Below are 21,698 nucleotides of genomic sequence, written 5' to 3' on the forward strand. Positions count from 1 at the left end.
AGATATAAATTCACAATTATGAGTTATGAAGTCCAATTCTTAGAAAAAAAAAAATCTTAATTGCAAGATATAAACTCGCAATTGCAAGAAAAAAAAATAAAGATAAAAAGTCGCAACTACCTTTTTTTTCATTTTTTATTCAGAGGTCTCTCAATCAAGTCAAGTCAAGTCAAGTCACCTTTATTTACTTTTTTCAGATTGTAATAACACATAATAATCATAAATTATTATTATGTGTTAAAGGCTGTTTTCAAACTGTGATGTTTTTTAATTGTTTGTGTATGTACACATATTTGGGCATTCTCACTGTTTTTTTGTTTGTTTGTTTGTATGTTTGTTTGTTTGTTTTTTTCCTGAGCCTTGGACCATTTTCCAAAAAATAATTCACACTAAATTAATGTGTTCAATTGACAGCTTGTCAGTGTACTTGAACTTACTTTCTATTTGAATATACTGAAAAATGTAATTTATGCAATTTGTGATGTGAATTGTCAGCGTCATTATTCCAGTCTTCAGTGTCACTTGATCCTTCAGAAATCATTCCAATATTCTGATTTGCTGCACAATCATTTAATAATTATAAAAATGACCACCTCTTGCAAAACTTCACCATGGTAATTACTTCAGTAAAGTAATTCTGACTGAATATGAGATTCTTATTTAAACAAAGTATCATGTTTTAGGAATCATATGTTAATAATGAATTTTATTTTCATGTGACCAGTCGACAGTTGTATGTAATGTTTTTGATTGGGTGGACACACACCAGCCTTGTGTACTGAGCCAACAGGGTGTTTTGTATTTGCCTATGACCTAATATCGCTAAAACAATTACCATCGAAGGTGTCATTGAAACACAACAATCTGCATTGTGACCCAGGGGAACATGTATCTGAAGGTGACCGCCGTACCTTCCCTTTGTGTGGCTGTTCCAGCACTGCTCCTCATCTGGGTCAGTCACTTTGTCCTCTGCACAGATGCTGTCTGGCAGCGACGACCAGAATTTCTTCGACTCCTTTAGCTTCTCCTTAATGTCGATCACCTGGAATCACACACAGAAAATCAGTTTAGCATATTCAACACCACAAGCACACAACAAGAGAATGACGATTTGGGCACATTTTGAACTGTGTGATGGATTGGGTTGGGATTATTATAAAGGGGGGAAAGATGAGGCCAACAATTTGCATGGAAATCTCATTCTGGCTCGCTGCACAGTTCACTTTTTCAGTTTCAACACTGCTAGATAATTCATTGGGGACCAGGTGCAAGTCTAATCCTCCACTAAGCTGTGCTGTTATTTTCTGTACCAACCAGAAGGACAGATTTGTTTTTAAACTGGCTGAACGGGATCGCTGGAATCTCTTCTCAACCTGGAATACTTCTCATAGTGAGAGGTTTATAAATTGGACTTATTTGCAGGCATTATGCCAATATTTATCTATGGAAATTGTTTAGAAATGTCTAGTCCATTGTTAGACATGTCACTGGTTGTCTGTTCCACTCATAGCATGCCTTTTTAAATGGTTGCTGGTCTTTAACTCACTAGAAATGCACAATATTTCTACTATTTATTAGCTAGCAAGTGCTTGTTAAGGCAAGCACCGCTATTACTATTACTTATAACCGGGTTACCAATTTCAACAACCACCTAATTCTAATTATCTATATTATTTTTAATGTAAAAGAGGGTGTGGCTCTTTGTAGCTTGAATGTGTGAGGTTTCCAGGTTGATTCTTCTAACAGTCTATTATGCTGATGTATAATGCAAACTAGCATTTGTTATTACATTATTTTATTGTGTTTATTTTATTATTATTAAACAGTTTTACAGTTTACTTTAATTATACCAGCTACTGAATCGCAAGTCTCGGACATTCAAAGAAAGCATATGTCTGAATTGCAAAATTGCACTTTGCTATCTTTTCAATGCCTCTTTCTGCAAGTTACATCGTTGCACCAGTAGGTGGTGACAAGCGAACATCTTTAAGTGAGTTAGTGATTCATTCATTCCAACGATCCATTTAAAATTATTAGCATGCCAATGATTCACTCAACTGATTTGTTCAAAACACTTCATTCACACAGGATCAAAACAGACGCTGCATCCAAAATCACATACGCTACAGTAGGCACTACATTTGGTTTGAAACTTACTTTGTGACCGTTAAAATAGTGTTATATATCATTTAAATGTGTATAGTATGAATGAAATTCAGGCATTAGCCGCCATGTTGTCATTGTCATGTGACCTGTGGCGTCAGTTGCATCCTTCACTTCCATTCACATGGGATCATGGGATATTAAGTGTCCATCAAATGCGCACTTCAGAATCTCTCCGGAAGTATTAGGTCATCTGGGAACTTTTCGCCTACTGTTTTATGAATACTTTGAATTCGTATATATTTTTTTTCCCACATACTATATAGTATAAAAGTAGACATATTTGGACGCAGCGGGAAGCATTTCACTGATTCGTTAAAAAAAAAAAACAAAAAAAAAACATTAGTTTAGTGACAAAACTGGCTGCCTTTAGTGAATTATTCAATCATTCATTCAATCGATTTGTTCAAAAAATGCTGAATCATTCAGGAAGGAAACACAGCTACTGTTGTTATCTCAGAGATGCACAGTCCACGGTGTAGCAAAATATACAAACTAACTGGTGATATTATGTCAAAACTGTAAGTTACTCAATATTAAACTGAACTGCTGTATTATATGTTTCAAAGACTTTACAGTGTTTGTGCTAAATACATGATTGCTTCTTCAAATCATGTGGCTTTTTTTAGAAGACTGTGCTGTTTCTTCACTAAGCAATTAGACTATTTTTTTGGGGGACCATAAAATGGACCAAAAAAATGGACCATAAAACATAACTGGGTTATTGATTTCAACAACCTCCTAATTCTAATTATCCATCTTATTTTTAACCTAATACATAAATACAATAAAACTGCCTTATAAGATCACTCTACTGTAGTAACCCATACCTGTGTAGCTACACCTAGCAAACTATATCAAAGATGAACAGATTCCTTTAAAAGATTCGTATTTAGAGTTTAATATACTTGTACATTCTGCTTTATATGAAGGGTACATTCTAGGTCAAAGAAAAATGGCCCCAGATGGGCTTCACTCATCCAAGGTGTATTCTATTATTTATCTACATTCTACTCATACTGCCTTTTGTGCAAGAGAAATTAGCTCGTGCCGAGACATTACAGAATCGTCGATAAAATCTTGCCTTCTAGTACATCATCAGATCAGAGCCCAGAGCTTCAGACGTGTGCAGATTGATTTTATTAATGAAGTGCACCGCACTCCAGAAAGCAAACAGATTGATGCTTATCAGTGCAGGGTTCTGACTGCAGGAGGAGATCTGATGGCAGATATCTGCAACACAGTTTCCTCGCCAGCGTTTTTTTTTTTTTTTTTTAAGTTGCCAGCCACCGCCAGCATTTTTGATCATTTTCACAAACAAAACAAAACAAAACAAAACAAAACAAAACAAAACAAAACAAAACAAAACAAAACAAAACAAAACAAAACAAAACAAAACAAAACAAAACAAAACAAAACAAAACAAAACAAACAAAAAAAACAAACAAAAAAAACACAAAAACAAACATTCATAGCCCCCATAATATGTTGTTGCTTCATGCATTCTTTTTTTATCAACACTTGAAAGTGGGCAAGTTGCATTACAAACAGCAACTTTTGAGCAAAAAGTTGAGAAAATTATGTTTTTGTGAAAGACTTCTTCTGGATTGGATTCAGAATGATGATCAAAACATAAATGGAGCAAACCGAGTCCATCAACACCTTCATAGCTTCACAGTACTATAACTCTTCATGGGTTCAACATTTCATTCGGTAACGTTAGGCAGTTTTGATTTATATGCTACAGTATGTTTAATGATCGCGCGCACAAACAATGCTTTTTTTTCGCTTGTGTTTTGATCTGGAGATTCTCTACTTTCAGAAGATGCATAATAGCGCCTCCTACCATATAACAGTGAAAACACAGATTGTGGCCTTGTCACATGACTCATGTTAGCATGTCAGAGCTTCAGTATAATTCTCAATTCAATTTATCTCTAAACATATTTTTTACATTCTTACATAGGTCAGTGACGTGACAGGTCATTTTTTTTTTTTTCTGGCAAAGGCCAATACATTTGTGATTAAAATATTTTAAAAATTTAATAAATGTATATATATATATATATATATATATATATATATATATATATATATATATATATATATATATATATATATATATATATATATTTTTTTTTTTTTTTTTTTTTTTTTTTTTTACTCTGCCATGATTTTACAACATCATATATCAACATAGTGCAAAGTGGTATTAAAATTATGCGTAGAAGCCATGAGAAAGAATGTCCGGAAAAATGAATTTCATTGATGTCATTCGGAGTAACCAATATAAAGGGCCCATTTTGGATCAAGTCATGCGGTCAATATCATGTGACAGGATGTGACATCATTCAGACATCTTGTGAAGCAAAGTAACTAACTCTCTCTTAACTATTTGAAAAATCCATGTTTTCACTTGCTCATACACATGTTCCAAAACATCAGGTCATTTGGTACAACCGCTATAAAACATGGAAAATGTTGTAATATTTAAAAAACTTGTACTAAATATAAAATGTTTGATTGTCCTTTAACAGCTAGCTAGCAAGCTAACTAGCTAGCTATCTAGATATCAGCCTCTCATTCGGTATAACCAAAAGTGTCATTCGGTAAAACCAAAATTTTGGTTAAACCAAATTATTTTTTGGTGACAAATTTTGTCCATCTTGTAAAAAAAATGACAAAAGCTGTGGTGATTGATTATAAAAACCACATAATCTCATTGTTAACACTAAAAAAACAGTGCGAGATTAGGAATTTAACTTAGAAATTGCTAATAAATGTCACAAATAATTACAAAGAAACATTTAATCAAATTTATGTTTGATATATTCGTAAAATCATTGTTCTGTTAATTATTCATAAAATCATTCTTACGTAAATTGTGATTTGTAAATTACATAAAAAAATATTGTAAATTATTTGTAAAACTATTCTTGCATAAATTGTTCTTAAAAAATACAATTAAGTTGGTATCAATTTCAAAGTGTTTTTATGATCCATTTACACAGAAATTTGTTCTGCTCATATTTCATGACATTCTCTGAACTCTTAATAACTTTTTTGAGCCTTGAGTAAATTGATCTTGGATGCTTAGATATCTTTACTGGAAAACAAGATGAAAATACTGGCTAAGGAAAGGATACTTCATTGCAGTGAGGAATTTTCTGATAATAGACATGTATGAATGCCAAAGCCCTTGAAGAATCATTATGCAATTAGACATAAATATCTCATGCAAAGTGACATTAATTCTTGTTGGCACAGGAAACCTGTATACATCCTGTATGTGTCACTATGTGAGTATATTAGGTTTCTGACACACAATAATGACATAATGGGATTAAAAGGTGCTGGATGTCACATTCTACAGAAATAAGCTGCGCTAAATGATGCTGAGGTTATCTGCGGAGTCAACAGCAACAGCCAGAGGCGCGACATTAAAGAATGTTTATTGACGGCGTGTCAGAGTTGGAGGCCGCTTTGCCCTTTTTGAAGTGCTAATCCGTGAGCACGGGCTGCAGAGATCTGGAGCGGTTTCACACAGTACGTTTGGTTCGCATTCATAAGCTGTTAGTCTGGATGCTGATATTAACACCTTAACATAGATGCTTTAGGAGGGTGTCGAGATAAACAGCGAAATGTAAAGCGAAGGTGCGATATTTGTGTTAGATCCGGTACATGTGGGATTAGATTAACCTTATGTAACAAACAAACTGTCCATCATTATCTCCTTACAAAATACTGCCCAAACAAAGTAAAAAAAAAGGACATTAAACAAAATGACAGAAAAATTTGTGCTACTTCTCAAACATATTTTCCAATAGAAAAAAGTATATATACTTTTTTTATATTGCAAAATATGTTTTAGTATATATATAGTTTATATTTAGTATATTATATATATCCTTTACTGTGGTAAAGTAGAACAATGCTGTAGGACAGATAGCTTTTTACTCGCACGTCAAATTCTGTTTGTGCTTGTTAGACTTGGTAAGGCACATCGAGTTTATTTGTGTAGGGCATTTCACACACGCTGGAAATTTTCACTTTTTCTGGCAGCGCAACATCAAATGATGTAGCCTAAATGTCTTGCATCTGCGGAAGATAAAATTTGCTCTTCAAACCTTTTACAACAAGTGTCAGTTGCTTTGGAACATCGGGTGAAGAAATGAAGATATTAGACAAGAGATGCTCTGTCCTGCTCGTGTACCACATCCCTGTCAAAGCACTATGACGCAGAACCTGATTTCACCAAGTACAACATGTTCTTGGATCAATATCTTTGTTGATCCTGGAACAACATTCCATTCATCCAATCAGATTTGAGGGACAAGTTTATAAGTTTCCCAGAAACAAAAACAGTCACACTTTGTATTAAGTGGCCTAAACTACTATATACTTAGAAAAAATAAGTACAATGTGCTTATTGTGTTCATATTGTATTGAAAAACACTTTTGCTGCTATTGAGGTGGGATACGGGTAAGGTTATGGATGGGTTTGGTGGTATGGGTGGGTTTCAGTGTGGGTTAAGGTGTAAGGGAAATGCCAAGAGTTTAATTACATAAATTAATTACAGCTGTAATTACATGCATTTTTAATAAATATAAGTACAATGTAAAAACAAGTATGTACACAGTACATGCATTGTATCAAATGGTTAATTTAAATCTGAGTGCATAGTAGTTAAGGCAGGGTATAGGTGATTTGTTTCAGTATATATATATATATATCTATATATATATATATATATATATATATATATATATTTATATATTTATATATTTATATTTAAATCTGAGTGCATAGTAGTTAAGGCAGGGTATAGGTGATTTGTTTCAGTATATATATAAATATTCAGTATAAATTCAGTATAAATATATATATATATATATATATATATATATATTTATATTTAAATCTGAGTGCATAGTAGTTAAGGCAGGGTATAGGTGATTTGTTTACATATATATATTTATATATTTATATATATTAGGCACGTCAGTAATTTCACCCCCCAAAAAAGGTTTTAAGCCAGTTATTTATATCTTTTGCTGTAGTGTGTCAATAGGAAATATCCATTCACATTTCCAAACATTCATTTTGCCATTAATTGTAATAATCCAGTGAGATTTTTGAATACACAATAAGACTGATAACAGCCGGTGCTCCACATGGAGATCAGAGCTCACCATCATCAAATCCGTCTGAGATTACATGAAGAAACATTTGAAACTGAGACAAAATAAATCCAGGAGAACTGTGGCCGTGTCTCCAAGAGATTTTAAGAAACCTGCCTCCAAATCTACCTGAAAAATGATGCCCAAGTGTACCTGGACAAGAGCTGTTTTAAATGCAAAGTGTGCTCACACAAAATATTGTTTTGATTTAGTTAATACAATACACTGGTAATACACTGGTTACTCCACTACACACCTCAGACCACTTTCTCATTACTTTCACACTCAACCTGACCCCCAACTCATCACACACCCCACCACACGTCACTTTTCGCCGAAACCTACGCTCCCTCTCACCATCTCATCTATCCTCTTCGGTCTCATCCACACTTCCTCCCGCTAACCAATTCTCATCAATGGACACTAACACTGCTACTGACACTCTCTGCACCACTCTATCATCCTGCTTAGATGATTTCTGCCCCCTCTTAACCAGACCAGCCCGCGCCACCCCCTCTGCCCCCTGGCTCTCTGATGTTCTCCGTGAGCATCGGTCTAGACTCAGGGCTGCAGAGAGGAAGTGGCGCAAATCTAAAAATCCTACTGACCTTAGCTTATATCAGTCACTCCTTTCTTCTTTCTCTACTAATGTCACCAATGCTAAAACCTCCTACTATCACACTAAAATTAACAACTCAAATGACTCCCGAACACTTTTCAAAACCTTCTCTTCTCTTCTTTGCCCTCCTCCCCTCCCTCCCACATCAGTTCTTACAGCTGATGACTTTGCCACTTTCTTCACACATAAAATAACAACCATCAGCGGCCAATTCTCCACACCACACACTGACAAGAACATCTTAATTGAAAACACACAAATTCTCCCCTCCTTCTCCATGCTTTCTGAGGCAGATGTTTCCAAACTCATTCTTTCCAATCACCCTACTACCTGTCCGCTAGACCCTATCCCCACTCCTCTTCTTCAGGCCATCTCCTCCTCAATTCTACCTGCACTCACTCACATTATCAATTCCTCCCTTCACACTGGAACATTTCCCACAGCTTTTAAGCAGGCTAGGATTACCCCACTGCTTAAGAAACCCACTCTGAATCCAGCTCTTTTAGAAAACTACAGACCAGTATCCCTTCTTCCTTTCATTGCTAAGACACTTGAGAGAGTTGTATTCAACCAACTGTCTACTTATCTCTCACAGAACAACCTCCTTGACAACCACCAGTCTGGTTTCAAGAGTGGCCACTCTACTGAGACTGCCCTGCTCTCAGTCACTGAAGCCCTGAGACTGGCACGAGCATCTTCAAAATCATCAGTACTCATCTTGCTGGACCTGTCTGCTGCTCTTTGACACAGTGAACCACCAGATCCTCCTGTCTACACTCATGTCGAAGGGCATCACGGGAACCGCGCTCCAGTGGTTCGAGTCTTACCTCTCAGGTAGGTCCTTCAGGGTATCTTGGAGAGGTGAGGTGTCCAAGTCACATCATCTTGCTACTGGGGTACCTCAGGGCTCTGTGCTTGGTCCACTTCTCTTCTCCATCTACACGTCATCACTAGGATCGGTCATTCAGGATCATGGTTTCTCCCATCACTGTTATGCTGATGACACACAACTCTACCTCTCATTCCAACCAGATGATCCGACGGTTGCTGGTCGCATCACAGCCTGCCTGACAGCCATTTCTGCCTGGATGAAGGACCACCACCTCCAACTCAACCTTGCAAAAACGGAACTGCTTGTGATCGGTGCAAACCCAACACTTCATCATAACTTTTCAATTCAACTTGGGTCTTCAACCATCACTCCTTCCAGGACAGCCAGAAACCTTGGAGTGGTGATGGATGATTGTCTAACCTTCACAGATCATGTTGCAGCAACGACCCGGTCCTGCAGATTTGCCTTGTACAACATCAGGAAGATTAGACCCTTCCTATCTGAACATTCCACACAAATTCTTGTCCAAGCTCTTGTTCTATCCAGACTGGACTACTGTAATGCTCTCTTGGCTGGCCTTCCAGCATGCACTATCAAGCCTCTACAACTGATCCAAAATGCTGCAGCAAGACTGGTCTTCAACGAACCGAAGAGAGCGCACGTCACTCCTCTCTTCATCAGTCTGCACTGGCTGCCAGTAGCTGCTCGCATCCAATTCAAGGCTCTGATGTTTGCTTACAGAACGACAGCTGGCTCTGCACCGCTATACCTTAACTCACTACTTCAGACTTACGCGCCCTCCAGAAACCTGCGTTCTGCAAGTGAACGGCGCCTTGTGGTGCCATCACATAGGGGCACAAAATCACTCTCACGGACCTTCTCCGGGACTGTTCCTGGCTGGTGGAATGACCTACCACGCTCTATCCGAGCAGCCGAGTCTCTAGCCATTTTCAAAAAAATGCTAAAGACGTATCTTTTTCGTCAGCACTTGACCCAGTAGTAGTAGCACTTACCTTGACTAATATTCTTCTCCTATCTGTGTATTTATTTATTTAAAAAAAAAAAAAAAAAAAAAAAAATTCGCTATGAGCACTTTATTGACATAACTGTGACTTCACTCAGCACTTATACACTGTTGTTCTCATGTTGATTTAATTGATTCTACTACTCTCATTTGTAAGTCGCTTTGGATAAAAGCGTCTGCTAAATGACTAAATGTAAATGATGTAAATGTAAGTTAATTGATAAATAGAATCTATTTATAACAGTATTTTTTAAAAACATCCTCACTTTACAGCATTTTTACACAAGTGCCTAAAACTCTTCACAGTACTGTATACTGTATATATATATATATATCTGTGGGAGGTGTAGGGCCATAAAATGTTCATCCAATCACTACCATAATTTGGAAACGATGGAAACCTGTGACGTTATACTCGGAGCGGCAACACTATCAACGGCAAAATGAATCTGCAGCAGTCAGGTGTTACAGGTCAGTGCCCTTTAGGTTGTTTACATTCATTATTATTGTAATGTTATGTGCTTTGAGATATGAGGTAGTGTAATGCCATCTTGTCTCGCTTTTGTGTGCTTCCCGCTGTGAGTGTTCATGTGTTTTGGAGGAGGTGTGGCCTTGTAAAGCTCTGCAGGGAGGGTGGGATCTTATGCTTTCAAAGCTAGCTCACTATTGCTTGCCTCTCCCAAAATTACCAACCCTACTTTTGAAGACACCTACTTATAAAGTCAAACAAAGGATTTTGATTAACATTTGCACAACAGATTTGAGGAAAGTATTCAGAAACTACTGCATAAACACCACTAAAGTAAAAATGAGAAAAAAAAAAAAACATTTTATTTACACAAGCCTTTCTCTCCAGAAAGACCACTAGATGCTGCTGCACCTCTAAGAGAGAGAGAGAGAGAGAGAGAGAGAGAGAGACTCCCCAGACAGTAGAGAGCGTGCCAAGCGTGCATATAAATAAATAAGCCAACTCATGTTTCAAAGGTGTATTAAAATACATGCTGTGTATTAAGAGAAGCCTTATGTTAGCGGTAAGTGAGTGGCTGTATATTGGGCAAGCGTTGCTCACTGGGACAGGCTGCGGATCGTCTAACCGTTCGGCCACACAGATCATTAGCACACAGGCCTGCCAGAAGGGATGAGTTAAGGGCAGGAACTGTTATTCACTTGGGCCCCATTGCTCAACACGAGTCCGAGCTCGACAACAGCCAGACAGCAGTGTCCGAAACGCTGGGCATCATTCCGTACATGTGCCACAGCTCGACACGTGGGTTACAAGCAAATCCACAGCTCCTCAGATGTTCTCAATGACATGATGTTCTGTGTTAAAGTATTAGAGCGGTTTAAAGGAATAGTGCAAAGTCAAAAATGAAATATTGTCATCATTTACTCACTCTCATGTCATTCCAAACCTGTCCTTTTATTTCTTATGTGGAAAAAAAAAATACAGGTTTGGAGTGATATGAAGGTGAGGAAATTTGCAGTCAACTGAATAGAAAAGAGGAAAGCTGGTGTATTATTCATTCATAGCACTCATTTAGAAAGCATCAGGACACTTTCTGTAACAGGCGTCTCAGTCTAGACAACAACAGCTGTCATTGCGTTTTCCGTGGAAAAGCATCCTTATTTCTGCAAATGTGTCGCAATAATTACTGCACCAATTCAAAAAAACCATTTTAGAGTATTTCAGTATCAAGTCAGTGAAGAGAAAAAGCCATGAAATGATTTATTTTTCATGTAATTAAACTACAAGTCTCTTCTTAGCTAACCCAAAATGAACTAATTTGGTAGAGTAACAAACATCCTCTCAAGTATCAAGTCTCCAATAATTACGATAAAACAAAATAATACATTAATTAATAAACCACGAGAACATTCACATTACTGTGGTTTTTACCGTGGTAAACAAAGCAGAATGCCCAAAACCCATGGTGAAATAATGTTCAGCCTCTTGTTTATTGCTTTTATACAATGGTGACAATAGTAGCATACATAAATGTAAAATACAGCAATGTTCCATAAATAAATAGTTTTTTTTATAAATAATACAACAACTCTGGATTATGAAAAATGGACAGTGACACTATTTGGTGCATGCAATATAATTCAATAGCCTATGTTTGCTATTTGAGATTAGATAGATAGATAGATAGATAGATAGATAGATAGATAGATAGATAGATAGATAGATAGATAGATAGATAGATAGATAGATAGATAGATAGATAGATAGATAGATAGATAGATAGATAGATAGATAGATAGATAGATAGATAGATAGATAGATAGATAGATAGATAGATAGATAGATAGATAGATAGATAGATAGATAGATAGATAGATAGATAGATAGATAGATAGATAGATAGATAGATAGATAGATAGATAGATAGATAGATAGATAGATCGATCATAGGCTACATCACTCCAATAGGTCTGTTTGCTATTTTCCATTTTTTTTTTTTTAACATGTCTCATCAGAGGGTCAGAACTGTCCGTTTTATATCAAATAGATATAAATGTGCCTGTAACATCATACCAGTGGAGTTTAGCCTCTGGACTCCTTTTCACTTAAAATAGGAGAAAATGTTTGGTGGGTACAATCCATCATTGTGGTGCTAAATGTGCTCGCCACCATTTAGACCTGATAGTTCTCTTGCTCACAGGGGGATACAAGCAGGACCCATCATTGCTGGCCAAGTCCACATGCGACTTTCAACCTTCAAAATTCTCCCACAACTGCCCTCTATTAGAAAGTTTAGGAGATGACATGTCCCAATTTATAATGATTTTATTCCCAGTAGAGATTTGTCCTATGCTATGAGGTCCTTGCCTACGTAATGATATGTTAAGAATTGCATGACTAGAATAACAGGAATATTCATTGTAGAAAAGACTAAAGGACATGCAATAATCATAGCAAACAAAAGATCCTTTTGAAATAATTGGTATGTTGAGGGATTGTTCACACTGCAGTGAGCAGATGATTTCAGTGCAATAAAATGCACAAGATATTTTCTGATATTATAGCCATTGTTAACAGATTCAGTATGAATTTACGTTTCTCTTTTGCTAGCAAGCTAATGCACATTAGCACACAAATCAACATGACATCAAAATGGACCCCGTTTTAGTTTCATAATACAAGTTCTGGTTCTTATTGTGCATAATTCATTGGTGCATATTGTATTTTTTTAAAATTCTTTTTTATTTGTCATGCATTACTGTCACATTGTTTTTCTTTCTTATTTTAAGAAAAAATCTAATCAAATGTATTGAGGTTTAACATTTTTCTTACTTTAAGGATGTTTAAATGTTTTTATATTTTATAAAACAAGACACAAATATTGAATCCAGATTTTTTTTATTTATTTATTTTTTAAAATAGCTAAAAGGTCTCATCTAAACAGTTAAAACGTCACAGTTACTAATTTAATATCTAGTTTCACTTAAAGTTTACATGAAACGGAAGTTGCGATAGTCTTCTATTTTGACATTGAGTGAAACGGCTTCTGGAACAAAAACAAATGTAGGGAGGGGCTTGGTTTTGTCCAATGGGAATTGATTGGATGGTTGTGGTTTGCTACTGGTGGATCTCATGGGAGTCACAAGTTGCCCCGCCCTCATGTGAGTAAATGCATCATCAGAGAAGAGCATGCACTCTAAAAAATAACTGTAAAAAAATGAAACAAATTTACACAGGAAAATGCCGTTTTCCATTGAAACGGTAATATATCGTAAAAAACAATGCATTCTGGGTAATATTATTTGTTATTGTAATGCATTGGTTTTACAGTATATTACTTCTGTAAATTACAAAGCATTCTGTATATTACAATGCATTCTGGGTAATAATGCCGTAATATTATTTTGCTCTTTTCTTACCCAGAATGCATTGTTTTAATGGTGTATTACTGTTTCAGTGGAAAACTGTATTTTACTGTGTAAATTTGTTTCGTTTTTTTTATTTTTATTTTATTTTTTTTTAAGCTGAGGTGTCGCTTTAAGAGGGAGGGGAAGTTATTTTGATCAAAGATTATGATGGCACATGATTTTTTTTTTTTAATGATGTGCATGGATAAATTTAAGTTTAAGTTTATAATAAATACTGCAATATTCCATAGAGGGAAAAAAAAAAAAAATGTCAATTTTGATTTCATACTGACTTTAAAAATACATCACACTGCACAAGTAAAATGGGTTGTGAACAGTATTTTGCATTGCCTCAAGAGTCGACCCGAACTAAGCATTTACAACAGAGTTAAAAGGCATCACTCAAAGCACTGTCGACTTCTGTAAGAGTGAAAACAAAGTTTACAGCCTCTTCTCTTGTGTCTACATCTCACCCTTCCCCGAAGCCCGAGATCTTGGAAGTGATGTCAAATGCCAGTTGAACCAGTCATGCAAGCCGCTCGCTCTCGGCTCCGCATACCAAATGCGAACACTCTGCTTCATATGGGGCCGGCTTTGGTGACCCTTCTTAGCGTCTGATCAAATGGCTGGCAAAGCACGTCCCTTGAAGCATTCCTTGTGAAGTTTGGGGGCCAGAAGAGTGTTAGCAGGCCGAGCTGTGTGGAGATCTGAGACTCGTATAGGTCAGAGCTCCTCATTAGGACTATTTGTTCTTGCACTCCTTTCTCCCTACGGGAAGGAGCACGGACGTGTTAATACGCTCCTCTCATGCTGATATAGATTAGAAGTGTGGAGTGGATTTGGCTAATTGGACGGGGGATTACCCAGCGTGATGTTTCACTGTTTGTGTTTTGCGCAGCGAGGAACACGTCCCCTGGCATTCTGTATACAAACAGCATGCGAGTGGTATTTCGTCTGAGATGATATTTGACTTATAAAAACCTGCGTTATGATATTTTCTCATCAGAAATCAACTGGACTCCAACCGAGTGTGTTTGAATGCGGGTACTTGACATGTCCTGCAGTGTGACATGCTAAACTCTCTCCAACACTATTTTAAACTGCATTTTAGTCCTTTTTTCCCCAATTAAACTTTTGAATTAAATTACCAAAAACAATTAAAAGCTAAAAATGCAATTAAATGTATTTTTTAGTCATTTGTCACAGAGCAAAACCATATTAAATTAACTAGTGAAAGCAAAAAGTTAATTAAAAATTATGAACCAATCATGTAACATTGATTCTTAATTAAAAATAGATTTTTTACTGTTTACAAAATGTTTTTATTTATTTATTTATTTTTATTAAATGAACACATTTAGCAATGACGATATGATCAAAAATGACTGTGAAGACATTGTTACAAAACATTTCTATTTCAAATGAATTCTGTTCTTTTGAGCTTTTATTCATAAAATAATACTGAAAAATAAAATGCACCACAGTTTCCATAAAAAAAAAAAAAAATATTAAGCAGCACAACTGTTTTCAACATTGATATAATAAACAGAAATGTTTCCTGAGCAGCAAATCAGCATATTAGAATGATTTCTGAAGGATCATGTGACACTAAAAATTCAGCTTTGCATTACAGGAATAAATTACATTTGTAAATACATTTGGATAGAAAGTAGTTATTTTAAATTGTACTATTTTACTATATTTTTGATTAAAATGGTGAGCATAAGAGACTTTGATTACAAAAAAAAAAAAAAAAACACTGATTACAAAATTCTTACTAGCCACAAACTTTTGAACATGTTCAGGTTTAGAGATGCAAAGGGGTGAAAATTTTTCGGTAAATTTCTAGAAACTTTCCAACATTTCCAGAATGTTTACCAAAATCCTGGATAGTTTGGAGAAATTCTGAAAATGTTCCACCCCTTTGCATCCCTAATCAGAATCAAGTGAGCATGCCTTTTATATATTTATTTGAGCTTCCAGCGTCTATAGAATGAAAATGCCACTCTGGAACCGTTTTCTTGCCGCTCTTTTCGATTTTATGGACAAACTCCTGAAATGAGCACAGCAGCTGCTGGATGTCCTGATCAAGAGCATGAATTAGCAAGTTGCCATCACCATGTCAAAGTTCCTGTATAAACACATGCAAGTATCCAGATGAGACGGTCGTCACATTGCACTGTCAAGTCATCTGCTTTCTCATGAAAGAGCCAGTGAACCGACTGACACCGCTAAGGCCGACCCTCCACATTAATTCAGCGCTTTTTACAGCCCATCTTCTTGACGTTCCCTGCCAAGAGCTGAAAGCCAACCCCAACAGGATGAGCTGCGAGTGATGTAGCCTTTTTCTTTTTAGTGCCTGTCACTGCGGACGCTCATATATCAGCGCAGAGCTTTAACGTTTAGCTGAACATTTTAATTACAGCCACTTTTGCAAGCAAAACAGTAAGAGTTAAACACATCAGAAGAGAAAACAACTGTTTTGTTGTGAATGTCACAGCAGCGACGAAATCCCTTTATAGCTTTGTTGATCACAACTCTTAAGTGATAGACTACTGAAGTGGACTGGCCTCTTGAGACACATTTGAATGAATTTAGATCCTGACTGTATTTCTTTTGATCAGCTAATATAATAGCTATGGAAGCTTGTTTCTGCTACTGAATAAAGAAATGGTTAAAAAAGGTTATGACTTTTTTTCTCGCAACTGCAAGTTTACATCTAGCAATTCTTTTTTTCTCAGAATTGTGTGATATAAAGTTGCAATTGCATGTTATAAAGTCAGAATTGTGAGATATAAATTAGCAAATGACTTTTGTTCTCAGAATTGTGAGATTCTGAGAAAAAAAGTCTGCCTTTTTTCCCCTCGGAATTGGACTTTATGACTCGCAATTGGAAATTTATATCTAACAATTCTAAGAAAAGAAGTTAGAATTGCGAGATAAATGTTTGAATTGCGAGTTATATCTCGCAATTCTTACTTTTTTCTCCGAATTGCGTGATATAAAGTCACAACTGCATGTTATAAAGTCAGAATTGTGAGATATAAATTCGCAACTCTGACTTTTGTTCTCAGCATTGTAAGTTTCTCCAATTCTACAATTGCATTATAAAGTCAGAATTGTGAGATTTAAACTTGCAATTCTTAAACTTTTTTCCCCACAGAATTGGACTTTATAACTCACAATTGCGAATTTATATCTAACAATTCTGAGAAACAAAGTCAGAATTGCAAGATATAAGCTCAAAATTGCGAGAAAAAGTCAGAATCGTGAGATATAAACTCACAATTGTGAGAAAACAAGTCAGAATTGCGAGTTTATATCACGCAATCCTGACTTTACTTCTTGCAATTGCACGTTCATAGCCCACAAGAAGAAAAGTCAGACTTGCGAGAAAAAAAGTCAGAATTGTGAGATAAAAGTCACATTTATCTTTTAAATTGTTTTATTCTATGGCAGAAACAAGCTAAATAACAACTGATGTGCACAACTATGCGTTTTCCAAATATGTGGCATTAGTGGGTCAATCATGAACGATTTGATCATTTTGAACAAATATTTTAAATGACTTGGGAATATTGAGTTGTCTCAGAGAGCGATTTGTTCATTTTGTGTTGGGCCACACATGCACTTTTTTCTTTTTTTTTTTTTTTTGGAATATGGTCAAACTTAGACAGATTTTGAAATCTGTTGAAAATTAAACATTTAATTTAATCCTGCCCAAATGAACAAAATGACTTGAATAAAGATTTTTTCATTTTGGCTGAATGAGATTCAAAGATCCAAGTCAGTATATAGTGAGCCGTTCTTCCCATCGCTTTGTGACTAAAAGTCAAAGTAGTGCTTGTAGCATTTTCTCCTAGTAAATGTTAAAATGCTAACTCTCTCTGAGATGTTGCATATTCAAATTCACCCCCTACAGCACTGCTGATAAAAATTTTTGATAAAGAAAATAAAATCTCACTGGTCACTAATTGACTAGTTGCTCATCCATATCATCTGTAACAGGAGGCTTTATACTCAAAAGGTCTTTTGTCTTTATATTTTGCCTCTTGAGAATATTATCAAAATGCATTTCTTAACTGTACATTTCCAACAAGTAATTCGAACCATGCTGGCAATTTAGTTAGGTATTGAAAGCATGAACGCCAAAGAAAACTCTAAAAATAAACACAAGAACAATAGAGGTGCTATTATGAGAATTCCAGAAAGAATATTTACTATGTTCAAATCTCTTGCCCTGAACCAAGACCTTCAATATGAAAAATTATGATTTGAATTTTGAGCTCCCCGTTAGGCTTTTCTTCATGAAATAAACTTGTGTGTGGTTCCCCTCTAGAGCATAGAAATGATAGATTGATGTATGTTTTGTTATTAGTAAAGTAGAAAACTGTTATACTTTCCTGTCCCAAACTCAAGCTGCATTATAAACTATTCTAAACACTGCAGCACAAACACAGACAAAGAACAACTGGGTCCTTTCATCAGTGTCCTTAGACATTTTAACATCGAAATTACTCGCATTTCATATTAATTAAGTTGACTTGAGAAAGCCAACTTACTGAAATGCTATTTAAACTTATAAATATTATTATTATTCTGAGACTAAAATTTCTGACTGTAACTCCTCCTAGAGATTTAACTCTACAACCTCAAAACTCAGCTCAGACCTTCAGACTTTTTTGATTCGTGTTGCTATATCTTTTCTAACTGATTGGAAACATGATGATCAAATTCGGAAAAATCCCAAAGACTTTCATTGACGGAATGTTCAAATGAGCCTAGACTGTTCAAACTCCAATCTAATTAAACACACTGAACACACATTAGACTCCATTAGCTGCCATTCTATGTACTATTTCTAAGCCATTGAAGCTTTCCATCTACTATTTATTATCTATCTATCTAAAAACATTCAAACTTTAAGCTTTAAACCCACTTCAAACTACTTCAAATTTAAAACCCTAAAACTCCAAGCTTTTAAAACTTCTTCAAACTTTCTGGTCCGGTTTTCTCAAGCCAACTTCAAAGATTTTACATTACTGTTTAAAAGTTTGGGGTTGGTAAGATTCTTAAATGTTTTTGAAAAAGACTCTTCTGCTCACCAAGGCTGCACTTATTTAATAAAAACTACATTAAAACAGTATGTTACACTTTATTTTACAGTGTCATTGTTACACATGAAGAGTTTGGTTCCAAAAACGTGATAAATGCCTTTAAAAAAAAAACTAACAAACAAACAAACAAACAAAAAAATATATAGTTCTTGCCAAAATCAGTATTGTATCTTGTCAGTATTGAAAAGTCAATTTTTAATTTTACTCAAAATGCGATATCCACCATGCTATTCTGTCATATTTTCTATTTTCATATCTTTCCAAACCATGACAAACGCCAGTCTCCCTTCTCTGCAGAATGCCATACATCCGCTCAACCAATCACAGCGCACCATTCCACGCATTGTAAACAGTAATGACAGTGCTTTGAATACACCCAGCATCCTAGTTTTCCTTATCTACTTTGTACTCTGTGATCAACAAAAACAGAATTTTTTTTAATTTTGACGGCATTGATGAATATGTGGTGGTTTCTGCAGTGGGTAAGAAACATAAGTCATCGAAATCAAATCATTTATGTGAGGAAATTAAGAAAATGAGGCACTCGGGAGCAGAAAAAATGCCAGCTGTTGCTTGTTCCACGACAGCATCAAACTTCTGTCACGGTCCCCAAAACTGAATCATGAACCGTTTTTAAAAGCCGTTTGACCAAGAATGATTAATTCTTGAATCTGGAATTCCTTGTTTTGATTCTAAACATCATATATATATATATATATATATATATATATATATATATATATATATATATATATATATATATATATATATATATATATATAAATTTATATATAAATTAAAAAAAAGCATAACATAACATGATTGCTGTTTGAATGTTTGCACTTGTTGTTGTACTTGCAGTCAATTCCAATGTATTCTGCAAATGTGTTTTTATTTTATTTTATTTTATTATGTTTTTTTTATTTTTTTGTGGAAACCGATACATTCTTTTAGGATTCTTTGATGAATTAAAAGGAGCATTTATTTGAAATAGAAATCTTTTGTAAAAATGTAAAAGTTTTTACTGTCACTTATGATCAATTTGATGAAGGAAAAAAACAACAAAAAAAACATACATAGTCACCCCAAACCTTTGACTGGTATAGTGTAAATCTATTATGTCATAATTTGTCACATTAAATAAAATGCAGTTCATGCAGAAATGTTTCATGTTCATTTGCTCCACTATCTACAGTCCCTTCGCTGCTATGTGTTGCTGCTTATTTGCATAAGGTTCTGCTCAAATCACAAACCCTTACTGAAAAACAATGACTTGCAGTTTCTTTTTCTTCTGCTGCAAATCCCTGTAAACTCCCTTCATAGACAATCTGTTCTGATTGTATTTCATGAAAGATGCATGTTGTCTTTCTATAAAATCTAAAGATGCACATTATCTAATAATGTTTTAGTCATGTGTACTGTCTAAATCTGTATTGCTTCCTCCTGTACATATTTTATATTCTATGTTGTATGGTAATCATTTGCTATGCTGCTCATGGGAAACACGTAGTTACATTATTTTCACATGAAGGGTTTCCTGGATATGAATATAGTCTGAGTTTGGCTGAGAATATCTCCAGCATCAATGGAAAGGTTAAGCGTGCTGAGGTTTCATTGTCTGCTGAGCTTTGAGCCAGGCTGTTTGTGTCAAAAAAGAGGCTTTGGGTAAAAGGTTGTCTGTCTGAAAATTTCTCAACTATGAACACGACGATAAGCCAGCGAGGAACTTTCCAGATAAAGCATTTCCCCATGTAGCTGGCCTCAGAAATCCAGTTTATCTATGCAACATGGCTATGAATATAATGTGGTTATGGGTTAGTTAAGAATCTATAGACATATCCATTTCCATGATAAATGCACAACGTATTCTGTGTATTAGATCAAAGCAGTGATCCATCAACTCGCATGTCAGCAATTCCTAGGAAACAGTAATATACGTTAAATATGAAAGCGCTGAATTCTCTCCTGAACAAGTGTGGATGACATAACGGGAGTGTTAGCTGCGGCACTTTCAGGATCTTCCCAAAGGTTCTGCGTGCACATGAAAAAAGCGAGCGATGCATGGTTGTGAGCTATTTATTATTAATGAAGAAAAAAGAAAAACCCCAGGCTCCTAAAGCAGAGGGGTCAGGTCAACACATCGACTCCCATGATGCCAGTGAAATGAATGCCTCATCTTCCACCTGAGCAATGCCATGAAGCATTTCCCCTCGTCGCATTTCTGCTGCTGCAGATGTGAGAGTCACGGAAGCATATCATCTGTATGATGCTCAAAGGATTGGGAAACTAGGAACACCTGCTTTTTGATCACTTGCTACATTATCTGATTTCTGATACTAAAGTACAAATGATGCTGCACACACAGTTCCTTTCATTTAAATATTCCTTTCATTTACATTCCTGTGGTTAGAGCAATGCCAAGGTCATGGGTTCGATCCCAGGGATTGCACATACTCAGATACAAATGTATAGTATAATGCAATGTAAGTCGCTTTGGATAAAAGCGTCTGCCAAAAGCATAAATGTAAATGTTAAATGTGACTTCCTTGCTCACCAAAGTGCCAGATGGTCTACAGAAAGGTTCCCGCTTGACCTGTGGCACTTTTCTATAACATACGATAAGATGTTTTTCTTACTTCATTAGCATCATATATCCATCTCTCGAGTATTACCAAGTCTTGTTTTCTTTGCCAATTTATAATATTTATTTTCTGCACCTTAAACGGAAACATCATAATCACAGCAAAACTGAGCTGTCAGGTTTTAATATGGTATATATAAATATAAATATATTTAATTTGTTAATGGGAATTTTTGGGTTACTGATTAACAATTTTTCACATGACAAGGGGATCATAGGTTGGCAATACATTTTTATGATGTCTTCAA

The 21,698-nt window shown here is 35.5% G+C and overlaps 1 protein-coding gene across 2 annotated transcripts in view; it reads right to left on the bottom strand.

Moving 5' to 3' along the window:
• Positions 1-21,698, bottom strand: part of gpc6a (glypican 6a) — a 262,772-nt gene that overhangs the window by 11,768 nt on the left and 229,306 nt on the right. For both annotated transcript variants that reach the window (XM_067403639.1, XM_067403638.1), the window contains one exon: positions 912-1,042. In XM_067403639.1, coding sequence (XP_067259740.1) covers positions 912-1,042 — 131 coding nt within the window. The remainder of the gene's footprint in view (positions 1-911; positions 1,043-21,698) is intronic.

This window comes from Chanodichthys erythropterus, chromosome 12 (genome assembly GCF_024489055.1).
Source record: "Chanodichthys erythropterus isolate Z2021 chromosome 12, ASM2448905v1, whole genome shotgun sequence".
NCBI lineage: Eukaryota > Metazoa > Chordata > Actinopteri > Cypriniformes > Xenocyprididae > Chanodichthys > Chanodichthys erythropterus.